The 26833-nt window shown below is 50.6% G+C and overlaps 1 protein-coding gene across 1 annotated transcript; it reads left to right on the plus strand.

The window, feature by feature from the left end:
* On the plus strand, nucleotides 1-26720 carry TCEA2 (transcription elongation factor A2). Its single transcript, XM_084646145.1, has 10 exons — nucleotides 1-255; nucleotides 7116-7178; nucleotides 8286-8391; nucleotides 10394-10484; nucleotides 20046-20179; nucleotides 21760-21816; nucleotides 22908-23062; nucleotides 23665-23811; nucleotides 25383-25454; nucleotides 26407-26720. The coding sequence occupies exons 1-10, from the start codon at nucleotides 187-189 to the stop codon at nucleotides 26413-26415; spliced, it is 903 nt and encodes a 300-aa protein (XP_084502271.1). The 5' UTR covers nucleotides 1-186; the 3' UTR covers nucleotides 26416-26720.
* The last annotated feature ends 113 nt before the right edge of the window (nucleotides 26721-26833 follow it).

The raw sequence follows: 26833 nt of genomic DNA on the forward strand, positions 1-26833 counted from the left end.
CCGGGCTGTAGTCCCAGCGCGTCGCCCCGCCGCGGGAGGCTGCGCGAAAGAACTACGAGTCCCGGCGTGCCCCGCGCTCCGCAGGGCTGGCGGGTTGGGCGGACTGCGGACACTGGGGTGGCTGAGTGCATCGGCCGACCCCCCGCTTCGGCCCCGCCGCGTCCCCCGGCTGCGGGGAGCGGAGCCATGGGCGGGGAGGACGAGATCGTGCGCATCGCCAAGCGGCTGGACAAGATGGTGTCCAAGAAAAGCGCGGTGAGTCCGGTGGGCGGGGAGACCCAGGGGTGCCCCCCAGCTCCCGCCCCGGAGCGCCCGCCCCCCGCTCCCGGGGTCCCCCCGCTCCCGGGGTCCCCCCGGAGCGCCCCGCCCCCCAGGCGCCTGGCGTGCCCCTTGGAGCGCCCCTCTCCCCTCCTCAGCTCCCGGGGTGTCCCCCCCGAGCGCCCCCCTCCCCTCCCTGCGCCCGCCCCCCGGAGTGCCCCGCCCCCCAGCGCCGTCTGTGCCCCCCTTCTCCCTGGGGTGCCCCCTTGGAGCGCCCCTCTCCCCTCCTCAGCTCCCTGCGCCCGCCCCCCGGAGTGCCCCGCCCCCCCAGCGCCGTCTGTGCCCCCCTTCTCCCTGGGGTGCCCCCTTGGAGCGCCCCTCTCCCCTCCTCAGCTCCCGGGGTGTCCCCCCCGAGCGCCCCTCTCCCCTCCCTGCGCCCGCCCCCCGGAGTGCCCAGCCCCCCAGCGCCGTCTGTGCCCCCCTTCTCCCTGGGGTGCCCCCTTGGAGCGCCCCTCTCCCCTCCTCAGCTCCCGGGGTGTCCCCCCCGAGCGCCCCTCTCCCCTCCCTGCGCCCGCCCCCCGGAGTGCCCCGCCCCCCAGCGCCGTCTGTGCCCCCCTTCTCCCTGGGGTGCCCCCTTGGAGCGCCCCTCTCCCTTCCTCAGCTCCCGGGGTGTCCCCCCCGAGCGCCCCTTTCCCCTCCTCAGCTCCCTGCGCCCGCCCCCCGGAGTGCCCCGCCCTCCAGCGCCGTCTGTGCCCCCCTTCTCCCTGGGGTGCCCCCCCGAGCGCCCCTCTCCCCTCCTCAGCTCCCTGCGCCCGCCCCCCGGAGTGCCCCGCCCCCCCAGCGCCGTCTGTGCCCCCCTTCTCCCTGGGGTGCCCCCTTGGAGCGCCCCTCTCCCCTCCTCAGCTCCCGGGGTGTCCCCCCCGAGCGCCCCTCTCCCCTCCCTGCGCCCGCCCCCCGGAGTGCCCCGCCCCCCAGCGCCGTCTGTGCCCCCCTTCTCCCTGGGGTGCCCCCTTGGAGCGCCCCTCTCCCCTCCTCAGCTCCCGGGGTGTCCCCCCCGAGCGCCCCTCTCCCCTCCCTGCGCCCGCCCCCCGGAGTGCCCCGCCCCCCAGCGCCGTCTGTGCCCCCCTTCTCCCTGGGGTGCCCCCTTGGAGCGCCCCTCTCCCTTCCTCAGCTCCCGGGGTGTCCCCCCCGAGCGCCCCTTTCCCCTCCTCAGCTCCCTGCGCCCGCCCCCCGGAGTGCCCCGCCCTCCAGCGCCGTCTGTGCCCCCCTTCTCCCTGGGGTGCCCCCCCGAGCACCCCTCTCCCCTCCTCAGCTCCCTGCGCCCGCCCCCCGGAGTGCCCCGCCCCCCCAGCGCCGTCTGTGCCCCCCTTCTCCCTGGGGTGTCCCCCCCGAGCGCCCCTCTCCCCTCCTCAGCTCCCGGGGTGTCCCCCCCGAGCGCCCCTCTCCCCTCCTCAGCTCCCGGGGTGTCCCCCCCGAGCGCCCCTCTCCCCTCCTCAGCTCCCTGCGCCCGCCCCCCGGAGTGCCCCGCCCCCCAGCGCCGTCTGTGCCCCTCTTCTCCCTGGGGTGCCCCCTTGGAGCGCCCCTCTCCCCTCCTCAGCTCCTGAGGTGTCCCCCCGAGCGCCCCTCTCCCCTCCTCAGCTCCCTGCGCCCGCCCCCCGGAGTGCCCAGCCCCCCAGCGCCGTCTGTGCCCCCCTTCTCCCTGGGGTGTCCCCCCCGAGCGCCCCTCTCCCCTCCTCAGCTCCTGAGGTGTCCCCCCGAGCGCCCCTCTCTCCTCCTCAGCTCCCTGCGCCTGCCCCCCGGAGTGCCCCGCCCCTCCCAGCGCCATCTGTGCCCCTCTTCTCCCTGGGGTGCCCCCTTGGTGCGCTCCTCTCCCCTCCTCAGCTCCCTGTGTCCGCCCCCCGGAGTGCCCCACCCCCCAGCACCATCTGTGCCCCTTCTTCTCCCTGGGGTGCCCCCCTTGGTGCACTCCTCTTCCCTCCTCAGCTCCTGGGGTGTCTCCCCCTGCGTGCCCCTCTTCCCTCCTCAACTCCCTGTGCCCGCCCCCTGGGTCTATCCGGAGTGCCCTGCCCCCCAACACCATCTGTGCCCCCTCTTCTCCCTGGGGTGCCCCCCTTGGCATGCCCCTCTTCCCTCCTCAGCTCCTGGGGTGTCTCCCCCCGAGCACCCCTCTTCCTTCCTCAGCTCCCTGCCACCGGGTTGCCCCCTCCCTGAAGAGAGCCCCACTAGCACTCCAGTCATGTCCCCTGGGGTGCCCCCTCCCAGTCTGTGGCCTCCCCCATCTCCAATTGTGTGTCTCCCCTCAGTATGTGTACTCAGGGATGCCCCTGCAATGTCCCTGGTTATCCCCTTCTCTCCTGAGTGTGCCTCCATCCCTCTCACGACCTGGTGTGTGCGACCCCCTTTCCCTCCCCCATGCCCCTCTCCCTACAGCCCTATCCTGGGGTGTCCCTCTGTCCCCTTCTGAGCCCTGGGGTCTCCTCTCCCTGCTGCCTTCGTGGAGTGTTTGCCACACCCCTTCCTTTGTTCTCAGTTATGTCCCCACCACTGTGTCCCCTGGTATCTCCCCAGAACATCTAGTATTCCCCAACACAGCCCCCCAAAGCCTGCTGCTGCCCCCAGTGCATTGTCCCATACAGCCCTCTATCTTCTGCTGTCCTTCACTATGTGTGTGCCCATAGCACCCCTTCACCTACAGTCAAGTGGATCTAGCTCCAGTGCCCTCATGTTCCCTATCAGTAGGGCCCTACCAAATTCACGGTCATGAAAAACATGTCCTGGACCATGAAATCTGGTCTCCCCCCCCTGAAATCTGGTCTTTTGTGCGCTTTTACCCTATGCTATACAGATTTCAAGGGAGAGATCAGGGTTTCTCAAATTGGGAGTCCTGACCCAAAAGGGAGTTGCAGGGGGGTTGCAAGGTTATTTTAGGAGGGGATCACAGTATTGCCACCTTTACTTCTGCACTGCCTTTGGAGCTGGGTGGCTGGAGCGTGGTGGTGCTGACTGAGGCCCAGCTCTGCAGACAGAAGTGCAGAAGTAAGGGTGGCAATACCATACCATGCCACCCTTAACCTGCAGGAGATGGTTCTGTCTTCAAATCTGGGCCCCCAGCCAGCAGCCACCACTCTCCAGCTGCCCAACTCTGAAGGCAGCCTGCCTCCTACAGCAGCGCAGAAGTACTGCAACCCCCCCCCCCCACAACTCCTTTTTGGGTAGGAACCCTACAATTACAGCACCTTGAAATTTCAGATTTAAATAGCTGAAATCATGAAATTTACGATTTTTAAAATCCTATGACTGTGACATTGACTAAAATGGACTATGAATTTGGTAGGGCCCTACCTATCAACCATTTTGCAGCAAAGTATTGTAATTCTGGGTTAGCCATCTACAACATTGTGGTAGGCGAGCCACCTGTTGCTTTCTGCTCCAGCCCTGTTAGCCCCCCTCCTTGGTGCTTTCCTTGCAGAAATGCATGGTGGGCCCTCATCTATGCCTTTCTGTCCCTATAGTCCCCTCACCAGTGCCCTGCTGAAAAGCACATGCATACAGGGAACCCTCCTTTGCCTTTTGGTGGCCTTATCGTTTACCATCAGACGTCCGCAGGAAAGCATGATGAGTCTGGGGGAGCCCCTCTTGCTGTTCCCAAATCCTCCCCTCAGCTTCCTTGTACCTTCCCATTGCAACTTCGCTGACTCCTGCAGCCCCCTCCCATCAGTATAGCTGCAGCCACCATCACTTCCTCTCAGCCCCCTGCAGTACAAGGAAGGGTAGACCTTGCAGCTCCCTCAGCCCTCTGAGGTCTCCATTATTTCCTATCACTCGGTCATCACTGCCTTGCCTCAGAAGGGGAGCACCATCACCTTCCCTTGCTTCCCCATCCTATTCCGCTGCAGTAGTGAGATAAGGAGGAAGCTCCCATCATCTCTCTGTAGCCAGAGGTGTGAAGAGCTCCTTTCTTCCTCTCAAATGGCCAGAGACAGGGGAAGCACTCCCATCGTCTCCTAGTATGATAGGAAGCTTTCTGCTGTCTCCTACCTACTTGTGGATTCCATTTGCCTCCCAACCTAGAAAGCTTTGGTGGGAGAACTCATAATCAGTCTTCACAGCTGACATGAGGGAATTCCTTCATTTCCTTTCTCCTCCCAGCTCCTTCTGCATCTCCTTCCTGGGGACTGACCCTTTCTTGCTTCCTCCTCACCTAGCAGTTCTCCCCAACTTCTGTGATTGCCCTAGTTCTCCCACTTCAGTCCCCAACTTCCTTCCTCAGAGGTGGATCCATGTCTCCTCTTAACCTTCCCTTTATACAATAGCTATTTCTCCAATCTTCTTCCCCTGGACTGCCCCCCAATACGCTTTCTCTGCCATGCAGGCCTGCTCCCCGGTACTCTTCCTCCCTAATTCTCTTCTGTCCCTTCACTGTGAAGTTAAAATGACAATCTCTGCTTTCCCCTAAAATCACATCACTGAAGAGGTCCTCAGCCTCAAAGTGGTGGGGTGTTCTTCAGAACAGGAAGCATGAAAGAATCATTATTGTTGAATTGGCTTCCAAGTGTCAGTGATGAGCAAGGAGAAGCAGTGATTTGACCTAGTTGGCATTGGAGTGTAAGGTAATGGACTGTCCAGTTGGTAGTTTAACAGGTGGGTCACTATATCCTGTGATTTTTGGCTACTAAACCATGTGCAATTTACAACTCATGAACCAGCATCCAAACCTTTGGTTACTGCAGTCATAGTCCTTCGCCACTGGATCCTCATTTTGAGTGCTTGTGCCCCACTCTGGCCCCACCTTGTCAAATGAGGAAGTTAACTTTAACACACAGTGGTCCCAATCCTGCTTTCATTGAAGTAAGTGGCAAAACTTCCTTTGAGGGGAACAGGAATTGGGCCATTATGTGCACCGTGAAGGCTGGATTTATTTGACTCTTGATCTCAGAATGTCAGGAAGAAATTGGGCAAGTCATTCATTCTGGGTAAGTTGCTGTAAGGCTCCTGAGGGAGTGAATTGCCTGTGTGTGTGCATATTGAAACCTTCAACTTCACTTTGATTTAGCTCTCTCAGCCTCTGTCCTGCAGGATGATGCTGGCAGCTGGATCTCTTTCTGAGCTGAATCGGAAACAGCCTTTCTGCATGGAGGGGGAGGGATCTGAAGCTGAAATGTCTTGTCAGTTCAGGTTGCTTCACACCATTGCAATTATAGTCTCTGTAGGTTTTGTGTTCCAAATGGGCCTGGAGTGGTTAGTATTTTAAATGAGCTGTTAAATGTGAACACTAGAAGGCCTTGTCTGTTAGGAGAGGAGGGGAAGAAACTGCAGTCTGAATGGAGGCTGACAGATTCCAGGCTGTAGTTTTCACGGAGAGTACTGCGGAAGTGAGGCTTTGCTAACATCTGTCCATAGAGTTTGCAATTGTACCTGGCATTTTAAAATGTGCACATGGTGTAGTTAGAGCCATGCAGCAGCTGAATTTTCTGGACAATGAAGCTGATGAATGAACATTTTACATACCATATTCCAGGTGACCTGCTTCCTAACTTCCTTGCTTCTTATCAATTTTGATTCAGTGGTCAAAGCTTTCCTAAACGGCAGTGGGTGGACATCCTGAGTACTTTTGCAAAGCAAGTTTTCCTTCTAGCCACAAATCCTTCCAGGGACGCAATGCCAGCAGCTCTCTCCTACCATAGGCACAATAATCACTACCCCCAGGGCTGCCTGTGAAGTGCTCTAAGAGCCTCTGATGCAATACCTTGGCAAAGGTATCCGCATCATCAAGCAGGTTGCCTAAAATGGTGATTTGCTAACAGGATTATTCCTAAAGGAAAAATGTCGTGGGAGGGTAGTTTTTTAGATGGCAGTTTTTGTCTGAGGTTCATTGCTTAGGAGTTCTAATTAAACCATCTGGATAAGGATAATAGTAAACTGTGTAAGTAGCAGCATAATAGAATTGTGCTGTGTGCCAGGACAGATCTGTTACATAACCAGGGCCAGTTCTAGGCACCAGCAAAACAAGCAGGTGCTTGGGGTGGCATGTTTCTAGGGAGGCATTCTGGCGCCGGCCATGCCGCCCCTAGCAGTGTGCCCCTGCCGCCCTAGCTCGCCTCCGCCTGCTCCCCTGAGCGCGACCGCCGCTCCGCTTCTCCCCCCTCCCTCCCTGGCTTGCTGCGTGCGAAACAGTTGTTTGCGCGGCAAGCCTGGGGGCGAGGGAGGAGAAGCCGAGGGGCGGTGCGCTCGGGGGAGGCGGAGGTGAGCTGGGGCAGGCAGCGGTTCCTCTTAACCCCCGGTTACTTCCTGTGCTCTCCCGAACCCTCGCTTACCTCTGCTCCGCTTGCTCCCCTGAACACACTGCCTCTCCCTCACCTGAGAGGGAGGGGGGAGCAGGTGGAGTGGAAGTGAGCTAGGGTGAGGGGTTGCGGGTGGGGGGGAGCCGCAGGAAGCAATGGGGGGGGGGGAAGGGATTGGGAAGGAGCGGAGTTGGTGCAGGGTGGGGGGTGGGGAATGGAAAAAAAAGCGGGGGCGGCCAAAAATTTTTTTGCTTGGGGCGGCAAAAATCCTAGAGCCAGTCCTGTACATAACAATGCTTCTCTGTTTTGCTTGGTTCCTGTACCTTAGCTAAGGCCTCATTATATACTGTTAGTTCAGGAATATAATGGGGATTGTTTCTAGTGTCATCTCAAATATCAGTCCCAAGATTGGTTGGTTGGCTCCCTCATGCTCTAGGAACAATTATTGCTTCATTGGCCTGTGTAGGCTGAGTTTAAGTAGCTGTTCTTCCTTCGGTGATATGGTAGAAGTGGCCCATAATAACTTTTTTTTTTTAGTAACTAGTAGATTTCCTCCCCTCCCCCCTTCTTTCACAGGATGGTGCGATGGATTTGCTGAAGGAATTGAAAAGTATGCCTATAACTCTGGACCTCTTGCAGGTAAATCATGCAACTAAGGCAAGGAAAACTAAAATCTAGATGGAGGTGGAATAAATGCTGATTTTTTGGAATGAGATTAAGCCAGTCTCCCCTGCCATTTGTCCCCTCTCCCCAAAAACATCAAACAACTCTATGCAATGTTATATTTATAAAGCCTCACCAACAGAGGGGCTTGGGGTACTATTCATCACCGTAATCGGAAGAAATTAAAAATTCCATTTGTAAACATGAAGTGAAAAGGCCACGCTTCACAAAACCAATGGAGGGATCGGATTAAAGAAAGAGAAAACAGATTGGGGAAGCAGCAAATGTGTGGCCAGGAGCAACCATATTTTTTAAAAAGCTTTTGTAAAACTACTAACAAACGAGAGCATCAAGGTGTGTTTTAAGTGGGGGGACAGGGACTGAAGCAGAGCTTGAGGGGAAGCACAACCTAGGGCCCACCAAACTCATGAAGCTGATGGAGTCCATAAAAGTTGGGGGGCATGTTCCATCGGGATGAGATTCTAGGGAAAACTCTCGGGCCGGGGGGTAACTCCAGTCTGGTTTTTAGAACTAGGTTAAATAGTTAATAAAAGTTAAGGGCTTTAGTAATATGCTGAAACTTCAAAACATTCCTTACGGGCTTCGGTTACAATTAAGGTGCTGAACGTCCTTTTAAAAGAAAATCCTGTTCGAAGAATGGTTGTGGTTTAAAGGCTTGAAGTATTGTGCATTACAGCTATGCATCTGTTTATAATTTTGGCCCTGTTTTTAGATTTCTAGGACTCTCTGAGGGATTTTCTTTCAAATCATGTTCAGTTTTGAGTAACATATATACTGCTTCTAGGTGGTTAGGAAGGGGAAAAGGTGTCATGGGAGATGGAGTCCACCAAGAGAGAGCCATATGCTATGTAAGCCAGATATTCAGGACTCACCGAAGAAGCCAGCTTGTTGGTAGCTGCTCTTCTGTAGAAGCATCAAGCAGCTGGCCCTGTCTCCAGGGATTTGTACACCTTGGTCAATGCTGCTGTGTCTTGTGGTGGAGACCTGTTTTTCTCTAATTTTAGCGCCATTGGCTAAGTAGTCAGTTCTTGAGTGGTTCACTTCTTGAATGTTGGTTTGCAGTCCACCCGGATTGGGATGTCGGTGAATGCGCTGAGGAAGCAGAGCACTGACGATGAAGTGATATCGCTTTCCAAATCACTTATCAAGTCCTGGAAAAAGCTTCTCGGTAAGAAAATAAGCAGGGTTTGTTGAATTCAGTTTACCAAATAGCCAGCTCTAGCTGCTTTGCTATCCTGTAGGCTGCGTTACTCCTTCAAGCTTCTGTCTGCATCAGTAGAAATAGGAAATTCTAGCAGGCCACAGAACTTAGAACCTTAAAATTAGACTCCTCATCTGGAGGGTTTCAGTGAATTCCATTTAATAACATTGAGTTCCTATTTTAAAAGAAAATGGTCCCTGCAGAAGAAGTGGAATTAAGGGCCAGGACTGCATGTATTTAATGGGTACTTGCCCAGGCTTGCGAGGTTTGAAATAACAATAGTTAGCGTGACAATGATAGTAATACTCTGATCTTATTTATAAAGTTCTCCATTTGCTGACTGAGGTGCTGCAATTTACCTAAATGTAATATTAAAATATCAATAAACTAGCACAACCGATAAAAAGCCAACTAGTGTAACATCGTAAGAAACCTGCTAGAAAGCATTTCCAGTTGCGATGGGTTGGATCAAGAGGTCTTATTTAAAATCTTATTGCTTGACTATACTTCCCGGAATGGAATATTGTAATGCTTAATGAGCAAATGTTCATAAAGCTCTTTGAAGATGGTATTTTGCCTTTTGCTTGCTCAAAAGCATTAACCCATTCAACCCCCTCTCAGAATAGCTAATTAGCATGATCCTCATTTTTTCTAAAAGTCAGTCAACTTGTCAGCTTAGTGAGTCATAAGCACGCGGGGGTTAGAGCTCAGGAGTTTGTCTCACACTTCTTTGTTCATTCCTCTAGACCACCCTGGAAATAAGTGTTTTATAAGCAACCTTTCCTGTGGAATTTCCAAGAATAAATGGAAATACTCCACCTGAGTACTAATAAAGACACTTTATCAGGCTTCTGGAGCCACGGAATTGTTTTTTTTTTTTTTTTCTGACTACAGAACATGAAGTCCTAAGCCCTTTTAATTTCAAATCAGAAGAGAGGATATGTCTTGAGTGGGTTATTTGTGTCATTGGTAACTGATGTAATTGTTTTTAGCATAAAGCATGCTTCTGAGCCATATGACAGTACCTGTGTGTGGTGAAGCTCAGGGTAGAATGTCCTTTCATCAAAACTAACAAGTCTGTTTGAGTCAGTAGAAACAAATATCTTCCATATTTAATACCATCAGGGGCTGTTCAAAGTGTATGTGAAATGAACTGCTAGTTCCAGTCTGCATCTCAAAGAAACCTCCTACAAATAACTTGGCAAAGAAGCCAAAGACAAAACGGGTGTTGGAGACTGGACTATCTTTTCCTCCCACTTGCTGCTGGGGCTGGTCCTTCTACATCAGGGTGGATATTTAATGGTGGGACCATAAAGGGAAGTCTTCAGTGCCTATTCCTGGCCTGTATATGTTCTGCGTTTAACCAGAACTTCTGTCTCCAGGACTGTGAAGCCATCACCTTCCAACAGCACCGAACTACCTGGAAAAGAAATACAATTTATTCTTTTAAGAAGTGTATCCCTGGCCTTCCAAACACCTACCTTGAGAGAGGGGCTGGCCCTCATAGTCACTTTTGAAAATTGGATTGGGTTTAAGTCCCATTTTCAAAAGTGATTTTTGAAAATTTTATTGTCTGTATTTAGCGGCAGGGGCCTCACTAGAAAAGAAACTTTGGCTGGGATAGGTCTTCCCTCATGAAGAAGCTAATCTCCTCAGGGAATGAAGGACGGGTCCTTTCACACTGGCTAGCTAGGGAAAGGTTTGTGGTACGTTTGCCAGTTGCCTGACTCCTTGCCACTCAAAGGCAAGTAGGATTACCACGGGTGCATTACAGAGTAGTTAGGGCTGTATAGACCTATTCCTCCATGCTGCTCTTCTGGAGCTAGTCACTTACCTCCGACCAAATATCCAGGCTCTTAACCGTCCTTTGTGCTCTGCCTAGTGTAGTCAGGATTGTGGTGTGAAGATCAACCCTGAACCCTCTGTAGTGTCTAAAGTGTTTGTTTTTCCCTCTTCTCACTGGGTGCAGATGCTTCAGAGGACAAAAGTGAGGAGAAGAGGAGGAATTCTTCCTTGTCGGCATCCTCCTCAAAGGAGAGCGGTGACTCGAGAGACCAAAGGTAACGCTTCCCTTTAGCCCAAGATGATGCTGTTGTACATGTTGTTCCATCACTTGGGGTTTTCTGTGTTAACATTTGATCTTTAATGTGTCTGTTGGGCTGTGCAATTGGTCTGCTCAGATGCCTCATTCTGGTCAGACCTGCCAGGAGTTCAGCCTATCCAGCAAAGGTGACAGGCTGCCTGTAGATCTGTGCTCCATAATAAAGAGAAACTACAACTGTAATGGAAGAATAAACATCTACAAAAGACAGTGGCTTTAGTGAGTTTTTTTTGCTTTCTGTTATACATGATTTGTTTTACCTTCACGTTTCCATTTCCTTCTGTTTCATGCTGGTTTCTTTCTCTGTTAATAAAACATTCCTTTGGGTTTGATTTTTTGTGTTGCATTTTTATATTTTTTTTCCCTTTGCTTGTTGTAAACCCTTGGAGTCCTTTAGAAGGGCTGTGACTATGCTCAGCCTTAGCATTCTAAGCTGATGCATGGGAGCCAAGTATTCACAGATGCTCCTAGCAGGAGCTTCACCCCCCCCCCCACCCCCATTCCCTGCACAATGATCTCCCCTCCACAAGCGGTGGAAGAAGTCCACCCGCCTGCCATGCCCATGCGTCTAGCTGGTCTGCTGCTGGCTCGCCCCTCTTCATGGCGTGGGTGCTCCCCAGCCTGTTCCCCATCTGAAAAGTGTAGTTAGAACAGTCAGCAAGGGGAAGTGGGGCTCAGATGGAGGACAGGGAGGTTCTGGGGTGGGACCAGCTTCACCAGAGTCCCAGCTGTGCCTCCCAGAAGCAAGAGACTGATCTTTCCTTTTAGCCAGAGCACTCCCAAAAATCCCGCACAGACTCCAGGAACCTGGCCATTTCATAAGGTGTAAAACACCTGTGGATTAGTCAGTTTCTTAAGGATTAATATTAAGAATGTAAGAATGGCCACACTGGGTCAGACCAAGGGTCCGTCTAGCCCAGGATCCTGTCTTCCGACAGTGGCTTGTGCCAGATGCTTCAGAAGGAATGAATAGAACAAGGCAATTTCAAGTAATCCACCCCCTGTTGCCTGGTCCTAACTTCTGGTAGTAAGAAGTTTAGGGACACCCGGAACATGGGGTTCCATCCCTGACCATCTTGGCTAATAGCCATATTCTAGTTTCTGTTTATTGGTAACTCTCTTTGGTCTGTATTTGTCTCTCTGGTTTGCGAGTTTTCCCATGCTCATTAAAGTGTGTACCAGTCAGTCAGTCCCTAGCCTCTTTACCGTGTCTCCTTTTTGTTTCAGAACTGTCACGTGACTGCTGATGCAGCTTAGTTATTTTCAAACCCCTGCAACTTTGTGCAGGGCTGGTACAGTAAAAGTTACTGACATCATGGCTGAGCTACAGCAGTTTAACTTGCTACATATATATCCTCCTCCACTTGTGTATAAACTTGAATTAAATGTTCCAAAAGATCATGATCTGGCATGTGCATTGCAATGTTTTTAATAACAATGGATCCCTCTGATTTTGAGGCCATAAACCCAGCTGCAATGCAGTGTAAAATTGGAGCAGGGACTGTCTCTTGTTCTGTGTTTGTCCAGTGCCTAGCACAATGAGGTCCTGGTCCATGACTGGTGTTCCTAGGTACTAATTCTACAAATAACATTAATCTGGAATCTCCCAGCTGAAATTTTCCCTTTGCACTGTGCAAAGGCAAGGATTTCTCTGGGATGGAGGTGGCAGAGCTTCGTGTATTTTCAGTGAAAGGCGTGCTTTTGTAAGCTGGGGGAGGAGTGGTGTGAGCACAGGATTGGGACCCAGGACCACCCGCCATCTAAATCCTGCTTCTGACACTGGATCCTTCTGTGCCCTTGGGCAAGCGTCTTCAATTCTTACCCCCATTTCTCAATCTGTAAATGGAGAATGATACTTGCCAGCCATATAGGAATCTGGTGAATCTTAGTTCATTTGTGTTGGCAAAGGGGAAAGTGTGTTTGTGTTAGGCTGATGGTATACTAGAGTCAGGAAATAACATCTCAGAGAAACCTCTGGCTTAGCCTCTGATAGACTTTCCTCAGGAAATGCTTGTGAGCCTAAAGTAAGGGGCTTTTCCCAGCACGTTGCCCAGAGTTCCTCAGCTGTCCCCAGAGCCCCTGGGAGAGTGAGTAGGGTGAGAATTGTGTGAGTAAAACAAACCCAGTCTGTGAGGACACTCGCAGTTTGGAGGAAGCGGCCTGGAGTTGTTGCAGCCCAAATAACACACCAGTTGTGGTTATGGAGGTAGAAATATGGTGCTACCTGCTTTTTCAGCAACCAAGGACCAATGGATTTCCCATCTGTCCCACTGAACGCTTTGTCCTCCGCCAGTAAGGCTTTAGGAGACACTGTGCAGCTGGTACTTCTTTTTCATTTCAAAGTGTGGTGCAGACATTAAACCTCCAACACCCCTGTCAGGTAGAAGTACCCTCTTCCTTTTACAGGGGGGAAACTGAGGCAGAAGTTAGGGGTTAGAGATATTTAGCTCCTAGCCCGTAGCCAGTCCTGTACATCATGCTGTCTCATTACAGAGAGAAGAGCATATGTTCCTCTGATGGTAATGAAAGAGACTCCCAATGTGCCCTGACAAACTCAGAGAGCTTATTGGCCAAGAATTGCCCCTTGTGAAGGACAGGCTGAGACTAAATTAGTCAGACAGTATGGCTGATCTATGGGCGATGAGTGCACTACTAGGCTGGTTTGATGAGGCTGCTATCAAAGCTGTAGAGAGAGGCCAGCCAGTGTTGAAATGTACATACTTCAGCCATATAGTCTGACAGATTTTGGCTGAGCCTTTACCCTTGTGTCAGAGAAGAAATTTGGGATACCTCTTGGCCCATAACTTTTCTCGATTTCTGCGGTGCAGATGGGGAGTTTCTTTGGCAATGTCTTGGGGAACTAACATCAGTAGAGCTGTATCCAATGTGGAGGTGGAGCTTGTTCTGGTAGGTGAGATATTTACGTGATACACTAGTATATGGTATCCCTTATAAAATTATATCCTGCAGTTCTGTATTGTTATGATTCAAAGCACTCTGGATGGTGTAGTATTGTGGACTGTTACTACAGTATTTTTAATAGGTTGCATATAGAATGTCATCATCTCTGGCAGCACTGTGCTTTCTTTTTTGCCAGGACCCCTTAGAGCCCCATGTGATCCATGGAAATATACATTCAGCCATGTATGGGTAGTCTGTACAGAGAGGCATAGATTCATATGTACTGCAGTAAACGATGGAACTTGCTCCCTTCAAAACAGCAGCTGTTTCCTTGCAAGCCACCATTTGCAGCATCTCTTGCAAGTGACACTGTATATACTCAGCTTTATGTCACTAGTTTTTTAGTCTACATTTTCAGAAAAATGCACACACAAATTCACTTGTGCTTTTAAACTATTGTACATCTCAGTGACTATTTGGGCCATTGTAAATCTGGCCCTAAGACTTACTTTTTTGCAAAAATGGGCCCTGCAGGCCCCCTTTGCACATTCAATTACTACAGAGATGTTTAGACACCTGAAGATGCAGATGAACCCCTAGTGGATTTGGCAAATATGCCTAAACCAGTTACCTGCCCAGATCCCATTGAAAGAGCTCAAAGGGAGTTAGGTGCCTAAAAGCCTTTGAGAACCTGGACCTAAAGGCTTTAGTTCAACCCCTCCACAAGCGCCAGGGTCCAAGCTCCCTCTGCATCACTGTACCCTAACCCTTATAACATTGCCCTGCAGGGAACACCAGTAGGCCTGAGCAGGTAGTTCAGCTTCCCTTCCCATTTCATCCTTGGCTACGTTACTGTCTGAGCCTGCAGGGTGCCATTTGGGGTAGGGTACGTCCAGAACTAGCGTCAAACCACTTCCTCCTCTCATGACAGTTTAAGATTTTTGGGCACTGATATGCTAGGCTGGGTTGGAGCTAGCCCTGCTGAACTATTCCAGGGTCAATGCCTTGAGCTGTCCAAGTCCCATTGTCCTACAGCAGCAGCTTTACGATTAGAAGATAAACGCACAAGGTTCTAGGGCAGCTTCATCGCCTTGCGAGTAAACCAACAGACCAAGAACAGTAGAGTGGTGTCTGTTTCTGTGGCTATAAATGTCAACTCTAAAGGAGTCATTCTCTCCCTTTTCCATAGAATGGACAGAAAACGGGTCGGGTTCTCTGTGGCTCCCCCACTGGTGGGGAGCTGGTTATAGACCCCTTGATTCTGTGCCCCTGCCCCCAAATAGGTTAAACAGCTGGATGTTTTCCCTAGGGATCAGATATCAGCGGAGGCTAGCTGGAGTGCATGGGCTTTAGCCATTCCCCCTCTCTGCTGCTGACATGTCCTCTGCCAAGGGGGCTGTGGAAAGGGAAGTCTGCTGGGGCTCCCCAGTGCTGGGGGAAACCTCAGCAGCAGGCCTATGGTTTCTGCTCCCTTTGTGTTGCCTGAATGTGCAAAGAGAAGAGAACAGGACAGAGAACCTGTCTGTATACGCAGGGAACCAAATACCTTGCAAGGCTGAGCGTGTGATACAGAGGCTTTCAGCTCCAGGTCACTAGCTGAAGTTCAGCCTAGGTCAGGAGGAGCTGAAAATATTCCCTTCTTGTTAAGTGGCCTAGAGGGAGTGAGTAGGTGTTTCCAGGCTGTTTCCTAGTGGTGGTTTGTCCACGTTACACTCGCTCTTAGCAGCTCAGTTGGTGAGGGCTAAGCCTGAGAGGGCATGGACACTCATCTGCCCTTTCAGCCCTAGTAGTGGGCCTTCCCACCACAGGGTTAAGCTACGTGGCTAGAGAACCTTGCACGGTCCCTGTCTGGGCTGTACCTGCTCCACCAGTCTCCAGGGATGTCCAAGCAGCTGTAAGTGCATCTGTAAATAAAACCTGTGAATGCTATGGGGCCTGACTTTAGAAAACCTGTGTGCAATTGTGCATGCAAATGACTGGCTGTGCCTGCCCATGAGAATGACCCTGATTCACCATTACAGGTGCAGTTACTCAATTAGCGTGTTAATTCACAGCTGTTGTCCATGCTCCCAACACCTCTGGAAATTTGGGACTTGAATGACTCCAAGTTAGAAGCCTTGATGTGTCTCTCCTAACCAGTGTGCTCTAAGGAAAGGTTCAGAGTGGGGGAGTTCTGGTTGCAAGACCCATTGTGATTGTCACTTAATACTGCAGTACAGACAAAGCCCACGTCTCTCACCCTCTACTTCTCGTTAACTGCTGACCTTTTCTACAGGTTTTACAGCTATATTTCAACTCAAATCATAGTGTCATAGAATATCAGGGTTAGAAGGGACCTCAGGAGGTCATCTAGTCCAACCCTCTGCTCAAAGCAGGGCCAATCCCAATTTTTGCCCCCAATCCCTAAATGGCCCCCTCAAGGATTGAACTCACAACCCTGAGTTTAGCAGGCCAATGCTCAAACCACTGAGCTATCCCTCCCTCCCCATGGGACTCCTTTGAACTGTTTTGGTGGTAGGAGTTGCTGTGTTGAAGAGATGAGGCTTTACATAGAAACCAAAGAGGTTACAATCTGTGCTGAGAGAAACTGTGCCATGGGACAGAGAGGGGGTTCTCTGCCTTTATCCTACCTTTAGGTAGTACTCTCGGTCAGGGCCAGGCTTCCTAGGGTGTCATAAACAGGGAACATCTTCAGCTGGATTCTAATAATCTTCACTGAAAACCCCCTCACCAGTCGGGAATTTGCTAAACAGCACACCATTACCAACGCTCAGAAATCAAGTCACGCTAATTGTGGGTGGAATTCACCTTTTTCCATTTAAAGCCGGGGTAGCAGGGAACTGAGTAGGGGGCTGGAGACATAGAATTCAGACCCCTCTACCTCTAAGCAGGAAGTGAGATTACAACGCGGAAGGACTGCTCTCCTGTATGGGGTTTTTTTGGTGACTGGGTCTGCATAGTTATGGATCCCGTTACTTCTTTCCTGGTCTACTTCCTAATAGTCCTTGGTGCTGGCCTCCCTTTGCCGTGTCCAGGGGGCGTAGCAGCCCTGCTGCACCCCTTCCCTCAAGAGGTCCCATAGACAGCCCCACCACAGTGCAGACATGGGGTGAAGGGCCTTGATCTGATCTTCCCCTCTGGCCTGCATTTCGCTCTAGAAGACTGAATTTCAGGCACTTAGCTCAGCCGAGAGCCTTGTTTTCGATACAGTGTTTTTGGCCATGAGACCATAGCCCCGGTGAAAGGTGTGGGCCTGCCAGCCCTGGAGATTAGAGATCTTTATCTCTGGAGAATCTGCAGTGCAGTCAGTAGCTGAGCAAACTTCTCCTTGTTACCCTGCCAATGTGCCTCAATCTTGAGCTAGAGGAACTGCCTCTGGGGACATGAGTCTCCATGGCCCATTTGCTTCTGGGGCTCTCTGATGAATCTACCTCCCAGGGTGCTAGTTAGAGGAGCAGTTTCTGATGTGGTCACTTAGGAACTGGACTGCGATCACCTGACTCATTCAACTAATACCAGATTCACAGGGGGAGCAGAAGGGGTGATGTTTACATTTATTGCATTTTGAAGGGGTAAAAAAGGGCATAATTTGGGGGAAGTGATGCATAGAACGATAAAGTACTGGGTCATGATGGACCAGCTCACTAGAATGGCTAGACATGCCTGACCCTAGCATTTCACATAAGGTGGGAGTTCATTGTGTGGAATGGACCATCCTTGATCTTGTTGCATTTTAAGAATGTGCAGAGGAGCACACAGTGTTTATTTGAACAAACTCCTTTATTTGACTGGATATTCTAATTGCTCGCTGAAGTGCCTTGCAATGCATTGTGTGGTGCGTATAGTGCTTCAGATAAAAACGTCTCTTTTTTTCTTTTCTTTGTTACACCAAGGAAACAAAATACACAAACACTCCAGGAATAAAATTGACCCTACTCCCACAATCCTAGCCCAGGCCCTCTCACTCCAGCCCAGTTCTAACAGAATTCACTCCTGAGCACAATTAATTTTAAACTCCCCATAAAGCGGGCATCTGTGAAATGAGTTGGGCAATCCCTGAGGATCCCATCGTCGCTAACTGGCATTGACGTGACTGGGATTTTTGCTTGAGTAAGGTTCTTCCTCGGGTCTCGGCATGTCATTCCAGGAGGTTCCACGATCCAGAGAGCTCTTACTTGGAGTTGAGAATTCCCATATGGCTGTGTGCCAAAATACCAGTGCCAAACTCCCCAGGCCCCATGTTGGCAGGTAACAGAAAGTCGAAACCCAAGCATGGAGTATTGGCAGTGTCCAATAGCTGTGTAATAGCCCTTCTCATTGGGCCTGTTAGGAGATTTTAAATGGGAAACTCTAGGTTCTGTGGCAGTATTCTTGGGTCAAGCTGTGTTAGGGGAAGCTCCAAGTCACCTCCTTGTTCTGCTGATAGAGGGGTGACCTGGGATAGTTCTGCACCAGCCCGGAAATGCCCCATACAGAGCACCATCTCTGTAAGGCAGTCTTTTTGCAAAGTGGATTCACTGAATGCTCCAGTGCTGATTGTTCAATGTAAGGACAAGGCAGGCACGGTAATCTCTTTTATTGGACCAACTTCTGTTGGTGAGAGAGAAAAGCTTTCGAGCTCCACGGAGCTCTTCTATGGGTCTCGGCATGTCATTCCAGGAGGTTCCACGTTCCAGGGAGCTCTTACTTGGAGTTGTGGATTCTTGTATGGCTGTGTACCAAAATACCAGCGCCAAACACCCTAGGCTTCATGTTGGCAGGTAACAGAAAGTCAAAACCCAAGCATGGGGCATTGGTAGTGTCCAATATCTGTGTAATAGCCCTTCTCGTTGACCTGCAAGGATATGACCATTTTCTTTTTGTTCAGTGGAGTAAATCAGTTTGCATAGACAATATCATAGAATCATAGAACTGGAAGGGACCTCGAGAGGTCATCTAGTCCAGTCCCCTGCACTCATGGCAGGACTAAGTATTATCTAGACCATCCCTGACAGGTGTTTGTCCAACGTGCTTTTAAAAATTCCCAATGATGGAGATTCCACAGCCTCCCTAGGCAATTTATTCCAGTGCTTAACCACCCTGACAGTTAGGAAGTTTCTCCTGATGTCCAGCCTAAACTTCCCTTGCTGCAATTTAAGCCTATTGCTTCTTATCTTATCCTCAGAGCTTAAGAAAAACAATTTTTCTCCCTCTTCCTTGTAACAACCTTTTATGTACTTGAAAACTGTTATCATGTCTCCTCTCAGTCTTCTCTTCTCCAGACTAAACAAACCCAATTTTTTCAATCTTCCCTCTTAGGTCATGTTTTCTAGATCTTTAATCATTTTTGTTGCTCTTCTCTGGACTTTCTCCACATCTTTCCTGAAATGTGGCACCCAGAACTGGACACAATACTCTAGTTGAGGCCTAATCAGCACAGAGTGGAGCGGAAGAATTACTTTTCTTGTCTTGCTTACAACACTCCTGCTAATACATCCCAGAATGATGCACACTTTTTTTTGCAACAGTGTTACACTGTTGACTCATATTTAGCTTGTGGTCCACTATGACTCCCAGATCCCTTTCCGCAGTACTCCTTCCTAGGCAGTCATTTCCCATTTTGTATGTGTGCTACTGATTATTCCTTCCTAAGTGGTGTACTTTGCATTTGTCCTTATTGAATTTCATCCTATTTGCTTCAGACCATTTCTCCAGTTTGTCTAGATCATTTTGAATTTTAATCCTATCCTCCAAAGAACTTGCAACCCCTCCCAGCTTGGTATCGTCCGCAGACTTTACAAGTGAACTCTCTATGCCATTATCTAAATCATTGATGAAGATTTCGAACAGAACCAGACCCACAACCGATCCCTGCGGGACCCCAGTCGTTATGCCCTGCCAGCATGACTGTGAACCACGGATAACTACTCTCTGGGAAAAGTTTTCCAACCAGTTTTGTACCCACCTTATAGTCGCTCCGTCTAGGTTGCGTTTCCCTAGTTTGTTTATGAGAAGGTCATGCGAGACAGTATCAAAAGCCTTACTAAAGTCAAGATATACCATGTCTACCACTTCCTCCCTATCCACAAGGCTTGTTACCCTGTCAAAGAAAACTATCAGGTTGGTTTGACACAATTCGTTTTTGGCAAATCCATGCTGACTGTTTATCACCTTATTATTTTCTAGATGTTTGCAACTTGATTGCTTAATTACTTGCTCCCTTATCTTTCCAGGTACACAAGTTAAGCTGACTGGTCTGTAATTCCCCGGGTTGTCCTTATTTCCCTTTTTATAGGTGGGCACTAGATTTGCCCTTTTCCAGTCTTCTGGAATCTCTCCATCTATAGTATTAGGCTTCATTGATAGGTTATAAGGACTTGTCAGCATCCATATGTGTGCAGAGCCACCCCAGCTCCTAGGAGCTCTGTGTTCATATCCAGGGATAGCCTTATTGGTTGGCATATTGTCATCAGTGTGAATTTGGGGGGTGGGCTATTGGCCAAGGTCTTTGCTCTGCTTTTTCCTGATTGGTTTTATGTCATCATAATGAACAGGATACTTGACCACATTGTCGTTGAGCCCCGTGCTGCTCTCAGTGACATGAACTGAATCATTCTGACAGGTGAAGTTTCTCTTTTAGCTCCAACAAAAGGCAGGACCCGCCGAAGACTCCGACCACACCCAAAATCACCACCTTTCCGCCGGTGCCCATCACCTGTGACGCTGTCCGCAACAAATGCAGAGAAATGCTGACTTCTGCTCTGCAGACCGACAGTAAGTAACCAGGAGCCTCGCCTATGGCAATGGGCTCCACTGGGCTGGCTACAAACTCCTGCAGGGGCCCCTTTGCCATGCATTCCTAGTGAGTGTCAGAACCGTCTGTGAGTAGAGGTCAGTGCTGCAGTAGGAAGGAGTTCCAGGCCCACAAACAAGAGGACTGTAGCCCTTAATCCCTTGGATAAAGCTTATTTCACCCAGGAGATCTGAGGATCGACCTCTCTGTGCCGTAGAAGGGATGAGAGTGGGGGTGGCCAACTTCTACCTGACACTCCTGTTGGGAGTATTCCGCTGGGTATCTAGTTGGGGTGACCTCAAGCCAGGGGAGTCCCATAGGCATTGGGTTCACTCCCCATCGCCCGGTCTTGTCTGATAGCTTTGAAACTCAGCTGACATCCTCATTTCCCCACTGGGAGAAAGTGGAGCTGGAATGCAATGGGCTGGATATGCTAGTAACCACACTGCTGCCCATTGTGTTCTGCAGCTAGGGCTGGACTCTTAGGGAACCTAGCTATTAGAACGGATCCCCTGGAAGGTCGTATGTCACTAATGGCTTGGGGTGAAGTTTGTTCCTCAGTTACACCTGTGCTGCCCGGGTTGAAGCCAATGGGAGCTGTGGCTGCTCGGCCCCTTGGAAAAGCAGTCCCTGAGTGTCCCAAGTCGGGCCCCTAATACTTGGGCTGTCCAAAAGGGGGGGTCACCTTTGAAAATGCAGGCCTGGCTGCATGCTGAGGCTCTGCATGAACTTGGAATGATAGAGTGTAAATGACAGATGGAGAAATGCACAAGTCACAAAGCTTTGTTCAAATCGCTTCTGTATGTCTGACATGTCAGAGAGTGTTAATGGCAAGAATTTCATTGTATCGTCACCTCACCCCATCCCTTGTCTGCTTTAAGGAATCCCAGCCTGTGGCTGTCCATCCCCTTCCTGCTCATCAGTCATTTGCTATGTCCAGGCTCCAAACACACAATCATTACATCACTCAGGCTGTTCCTTATACAATAAAGGTTGTTTACTGGATTTCACCAGCTCTTTGCTCCAATTAGAGTGAGTAGGAAGTGGGGGGAGATAAGGGTGTGGGCGGAGGGAGGTTGCTGGACATTTGGCCAAGAATAAGTAAAGTGAAGGCCTGATTCTGATTACACCAGCTTTACTGCTGTGTAACTCCATGGATTGGAGTGGAGTTATCTCCAGGTTACATCAATGTGAGATCAGAATCAGGCCCTACGTATATACCTTTGGCTAAGCTATAAGTTCCCGGTATTGTGTTGGTTACGGGCAAACAATGCATGTTACTGCACCTGGGTGCCAATCATTGCCTTCTCTCTGGATACCCCTGTTGGAGCCAGTGGAGCACCAGAGGGCAAAAGTCAGCTGGGGGTCATCAAATTTTGTCGTTGTATTTTAAAATGTGTCAAGGGTGCCGAGGCACTGCCAGTGACAGAGACAGTGTGTGAGTCGAGATAGGCAGAGAGCTTGATATTGGTCCCCTTAGGACACTATACCCCAGGGTCTCCCTTAGGACTCTCTTGGTGTTCGAAAACGATCAGTAATTGTGTGGGTTGTTCTTTTGCAGATGACTACGTTGCCATTGATGCTGACTGTGAGCACCTCTCTGGCCAGATTGAAGAATATATCCTTGCACCATTGAGGATTCCGTGAGCAGCACCCCGGGGGGGGGGGGGGGTGACTTTAACAGGCCAGCAGGAAAATAGGGGCGAATGGCGTTGTTTGTGCAGCCTGGGCTCTGGGCGGGGTCGCAGCGTTGTTCTGGATTAGCAGAGCTGCAGGTTAAAGAGGAAGCCCCTGGATGGATTTGTTGTTGACTCAGAACTGACCCTCTCACTGGTGTGATTGTGCATGGCTGCCTGTTTGTACTACTCCGATTGCCCCATCCTCCTGGGGAACAGACAGTCCCTGGCAACTTTCCCACACTTACCTCCTTGATGGCACTCATTGCCACCAGGCCATGGGGCAGGGGCCAGGCAAGATATAGCAGTTGATGTCAGGTAGCCTGCTAATTTCAGATAAGATAGAGTGTGTGTGTGTGTGGGGGGTGTTAGTTACATGCTATTAGTGTAGGGTTGCACAGCTTTCTAGCTGCTCTAGTAGATAACAACAGCATGTGGAGGTACTTGAGGATCGTGGAAATCAGAGATTAATTCCACCATGCTGCCATTCCAGCGCTGGGGAGGAGTCATTCGTTAGAAGGGAATTAGCTGCAGCACTGGGACCTCTCCTCTCCTCCCTGACCTAAATTGGCTTTGGGGGAACCCCTTTGCAATTTATTTCTGGGGATGGCGGCAGCTCAGCTCTGGTCCTGGCACACATTTGACAGCTCCTGCCGTGCAGGCAGGGAAAGAGCCCAGCATCTCCCAGTATTAATCCCCGGCCTTTATGAGTGCTTGAGTTTGGTTAAATTCAATAAAACCATGGCCTGGCAAGTATATGTGGCCTGCTGGTCAATGTGTGGGCCTGGGAGGCCTGATTCCGGCTTCTACTCAAAGCTCTGCTACTGACTTGCTGTATGCCTCTGGGCCTGTCACTTTAACCCTTCAGTGCCTGTGTCCTCATCTGTCCACTGGCTGCAGTGACACCCCTATCTCACAGGAGACTGAGGCGAAATTCCTTAACACTTGGAAAGTGCTTTGCGATCCTTGGATCCGAGCAACAGAGGTGGCAGGGCTAATTATTTCCCTTGTAGCTCCTTAACTGTCCTCGTACGTATATACCAAGATGTCAAGAACACCGACATGAAGTACAAAAACCGCGTGAGGAGCCGCATCTCCAACCTGAAGGACTCCAAAAACCCTGAGCTGAGAAAGAATGTGCTGTGTGGAGCAATCACCCCGGAGCAGATCGCGGTGATGACCTCAGAGGTGAGGAGAGGAAACTTTCATAGGTGTTACCTTAAGGGATCGTGTCCCGTTGATTAACTTCAAGGTAGTAGCTGGTCTGCTCTCAAGATGGCAGCTCCGTTAAGGTTCAGACCAGCAGCAGCCAGTGATGTGCATGTCAGGATCAACCATGTGTCGGGGGGCTTTTTAGGTACTCAACGGAGTTTGGAGCCAGAGACTGGTCCTGGACAGCTCTGGAAACTGAAGCCCCCTGCGTATCCACAGAGCACTACAGGACACCCTTCCCTGCATTGTCTCAATGCTGGCTGGAGAAAGCACTGCTACAATTCAGTGGGCAGTTCTGTACTTGGCCTCTCAGCTGAGAATCCCACACAATGGGGCCAGTTAGTGGTGGGGACATTTGTCTACTGGAAGCTAGACTGAACATCCCAGTCACTTCCCATTGGCCATAGGTGACATGGGCTGGATTTGAACTGGTAACCTATAGTTGAGAGGCTCTATAGCCCATTATCTGTCCCTTCAGCCATCCAGCCCTGCTGGCTGTGTTCTCCCTCTGCTTCAGTGGGACCGTCAGCAGTGTGGTGGGAAAGTTGAGCTGATGTGCCTTTGTTTGTTTCCTAAAGGAAATGGCCAGTAACGAGCTGAAGGAGATCAGGAAAGCCATGACGAAGGAAGCGATCCGGGAGCACCAGATAGCTAGGACGGGAGGGACCCAGACCGACCTCTTTACCTGTGGGAAGTGCAAGAAGAAGAACTGCACTTACACTCAGGTTAGCCACCACCTTTGCTTATAAAGGGTACCCTCCTGCCAGGTTCTGAGCCATCTCCTGTCAGACTAGTGGAAGTTGATGTTCAGCATCTCCCCAGCTGTCCTTGGCACATCATGGGACTGGGCACTGTTAGGTGGCACGAATCCTGCAGCTCACCAGGAGAACCACAAGAGCCAGATTTTTCAGGGTCGTTTAGGTCCACAAGGTATTTGCAAAATGTGCTCACTTAATTTGTGTGTGTAGTTACCATGACTGCCAGCTGGGTCACTGCACATGCAGAGCACCCTAATTATCCCTGAGCATGTGCTGTGACCTGCGATATGCAGGTAGTTGCAGTGATTTGACATGCAAGGAGGCACCCAGGATCACCTGCAAGCTTTGAAAATCTGCTTTCTAGAGTTTAGTAAAGTTCCTGTGTCTGACAAGCCTGTTCAGAGGCCGCGGTCACATACCAGGATCCCCTATAGGCTTAAATATAAAGCAGATTGGTAGTTTGCAGGCAGCAATGACAGCATATGGCCCTGGCAGACTGTAAAGCCGAAGTTAGGACTAGCCTGTAAAAGAGAATGGGTTGAGTGCTTTTTTATGTTTTACTCTTAAACCTGTGGCTGGAGACTTGGGAGATGCAGAGGCAATTTCCTTAGGCACTTACCTACACCGAAAGCATGAATATCATGGATCCTGTGAGCTATATTCTTTCCAGATTTCAGAATGGGAATGGATCAGCTGTGAGCTCGAGCTAGGGTGACCAGATGTCCCGATTTTGTAGGGATAGTCCCGATATTTGGGGTTTTGTCCCCTATTACCCCCCACCCCCCTCCCAATTTTTCACACATGCTGTCTGGTCACCCTAGCTACAGCACACAGAGCGCGACCTGCTATCGGAACGGACTTTGTTAGGCTGGTGTTTTAACCACTAAAACAGAAGCCCTTGCTGCTTTGAGGCCCTGCTGCTTCAACACGAATCAGTTTCCGCGGGTGTCATGGCAAATGGTGACAGATAGATGGACCGTCCCCCATGGCACTAGTTATCAGCCACATAAAGACCATTGGGGACTCATCTGCAGAGTGCTGCCATGGTGATGACTAGAAAGAAAATGCACTCTTTGACTAGCCCAGCCCCAGGTGTGACCGAGCCAGGCTAGTGCTGGGCACTGACAGTTCAAACCTGGAAGCCCTTAGGCCTTGTCTGTAGCAACGGTGGGCACACTGATGTAGTGTAAAATGGCATTTTCACCACCATCCTGTCTATGCCTGCTGTTGGCAATTATCCAACACAATGCTGACAATCCCAGTGCCCTACCTCCATGACAGCTTCCACTGTCCCTGCTGTCAGATGGGGCTAGTGCAATGGGAGGTCATGGCTGAGAAGCATCTGGGGTGGAGACACAGCCAGAGTGTTCCTTGTACATGTCAGCAACATAGTGACTCTCAGGGGTCTGCTCCCTGGTTCTGACTGATGAACCCAGAGGATATTTGAGGACTACCATGGAAAGCCCATTATGAATCTCTTTGAAAGGTCCAAGTGGGGGCTTTTCCTTCCCATTTCTCTTCTTGTCTCCTTCCCACAGGTGCAGACCCGCAGCTCCGACGAGCCCATGACCACCTTCGTCGCATGCAACGAGTGTGGGAACCGCTGGAAGGTAGAGCGTGAATGACACTTGTTTGAATGAGGGTGGGAAATGTATTAAGATAAGTGGTGTTGACAGCTGTAGTTTGTCATTTTAGGAATAAATCCTTAGCCCCTTTCCAAGCCCCAACTGACTCTAGCAACTGCTGTCACACCCAGGCTAGAGGGAGAGATAGAGCATAACATGTCCGGCGAGTCTGTAGGGATGGGACACTCAGAACTTCTGCTCTGATCACTGTTAGGGTGGACTCGGCTGCTGGCTCATGATCTTCTGGGATACAGCGGGATGATGCCTTTGCAGCCAGTCACTTTGCAGGCCTGGCCAGATGTACATGCTGGCATTGGTGGGAGATCAGTGGTGCAGGAGTTCGTAGAACAAGCTCAGCCTCCATGGCCCCATTCACCCGTAACAGTCACAATGAATCAGCACGGCTTTCCATGCCGCCCGTGGACACGGAACACTTCTCCGGAGCGCGTTCACTAGGCTGCTCCCCTCCTGCCACGCACCCGACAGAAGGGAGGCAACAGTGACAATTATTCAGGCTTTTAAAGCTCTCACATTTTTGCCCCTTTGTGCTGTGCCCAGACTTGGATCGGAGCAGAAACCTTAGCCATAGAGTGAATGGTGAACGGCAACGGCCCTGGCCCCAGCCCCTTGATGAGAGTGGCACGTCCTTATGCCCAGCTCTCTACCCCGCCTTTATATTATTCACCCTCATTTACACAGGGTGGTGCCTGTCGCTTCCCCTGCAATGGGAGCTGAATGGTGGCGCTGGAGGTTAGCAAGATCGCCCATCTTTAGAGGAGAAGGTTCCCCCTACTCCAGGAGGAGCAAGATTCCCCAGCCCCATGAGGAGGAAGACTGTCAGCCAGATCCCTGGTTCCTTCGTGGCCACAAGTGCTGCCCGCGGCCCTTGTTTACAATGGGGTTTTCTAATCTGGGTATAAACTTCAATCTCTTGCAGTTCTGTTGAGATGTCCGTGAGCCCGATGGCAGCGGCCAAACCTGGACAGACCACAACCTATATTCTCTGACTTCTCCAGCCATTGTGTACCGTATCCCAAGTGAGTTTCCGTTGTGTCACACACTAAGTGCATCATCTTGGGGGGAGACCTGGCTCTCGGGTTGTGCACCTGTGGAGAGAAGCAGCTGTGATTGGAATCCAGGGGGCAGACAGACTGGCAGGAGAGTTCACTCCATGCATTTTGGCTGTATTTTCTCATCCAGATAAGTATTGTCATTTTTTCATAACAGTATTAAACTTCTTTTTTTTTTTTTTTTTTGGCCAGTTTCTGACTTTTATTTGAACTTGCTGCTTACAGCACTTTGCATTTCCTGCCCAAATGTCGTGTGGACTCGGTGGATGGGCACAGCCTGAGATAGCATCCAGC

Source organism: Lepidochelys olivacea (assembly GCF_965140295.1).
Source record: "Lepidochelys olivacea isolate rLepOli2 genome assembly, chromosome: 13".
Classification (NCBI taxonomy): domain Eukaryota; kingdom Metazoa; phylum Chordata; order Testudines; family Cheloniidae; genus Lepidochelys; species Lepidochelys olivacea.

What these genes read in the sequence shown, in the direction of transcription:
- TCEA2 (XM_084646145.1), top strand. Translation starts at nt 187, where the DNA reads ATGGGCGGGGAGGACGAGATCGTGCGCATCGCCAAGCGGCTGGACAAG. An exon ending in TAACTCTGGACCTCTTGCAG is followed by an intron (nt 7,179 to 8,285) that starts GTAAATCATGCA and finishes GTTGGTTTGCAG; the next exon opens with TCCACCCGGATTGGGATGTC. An exon ending in GGTGACTCGAGAGACCAAAG is followed by an intron (nt 10,485 to 20,045) that starts GTAACGCTTCCC and finishes TTTCTCTTTTAG; the next exon opens with CTCCAACAAAAGGCAGGACC.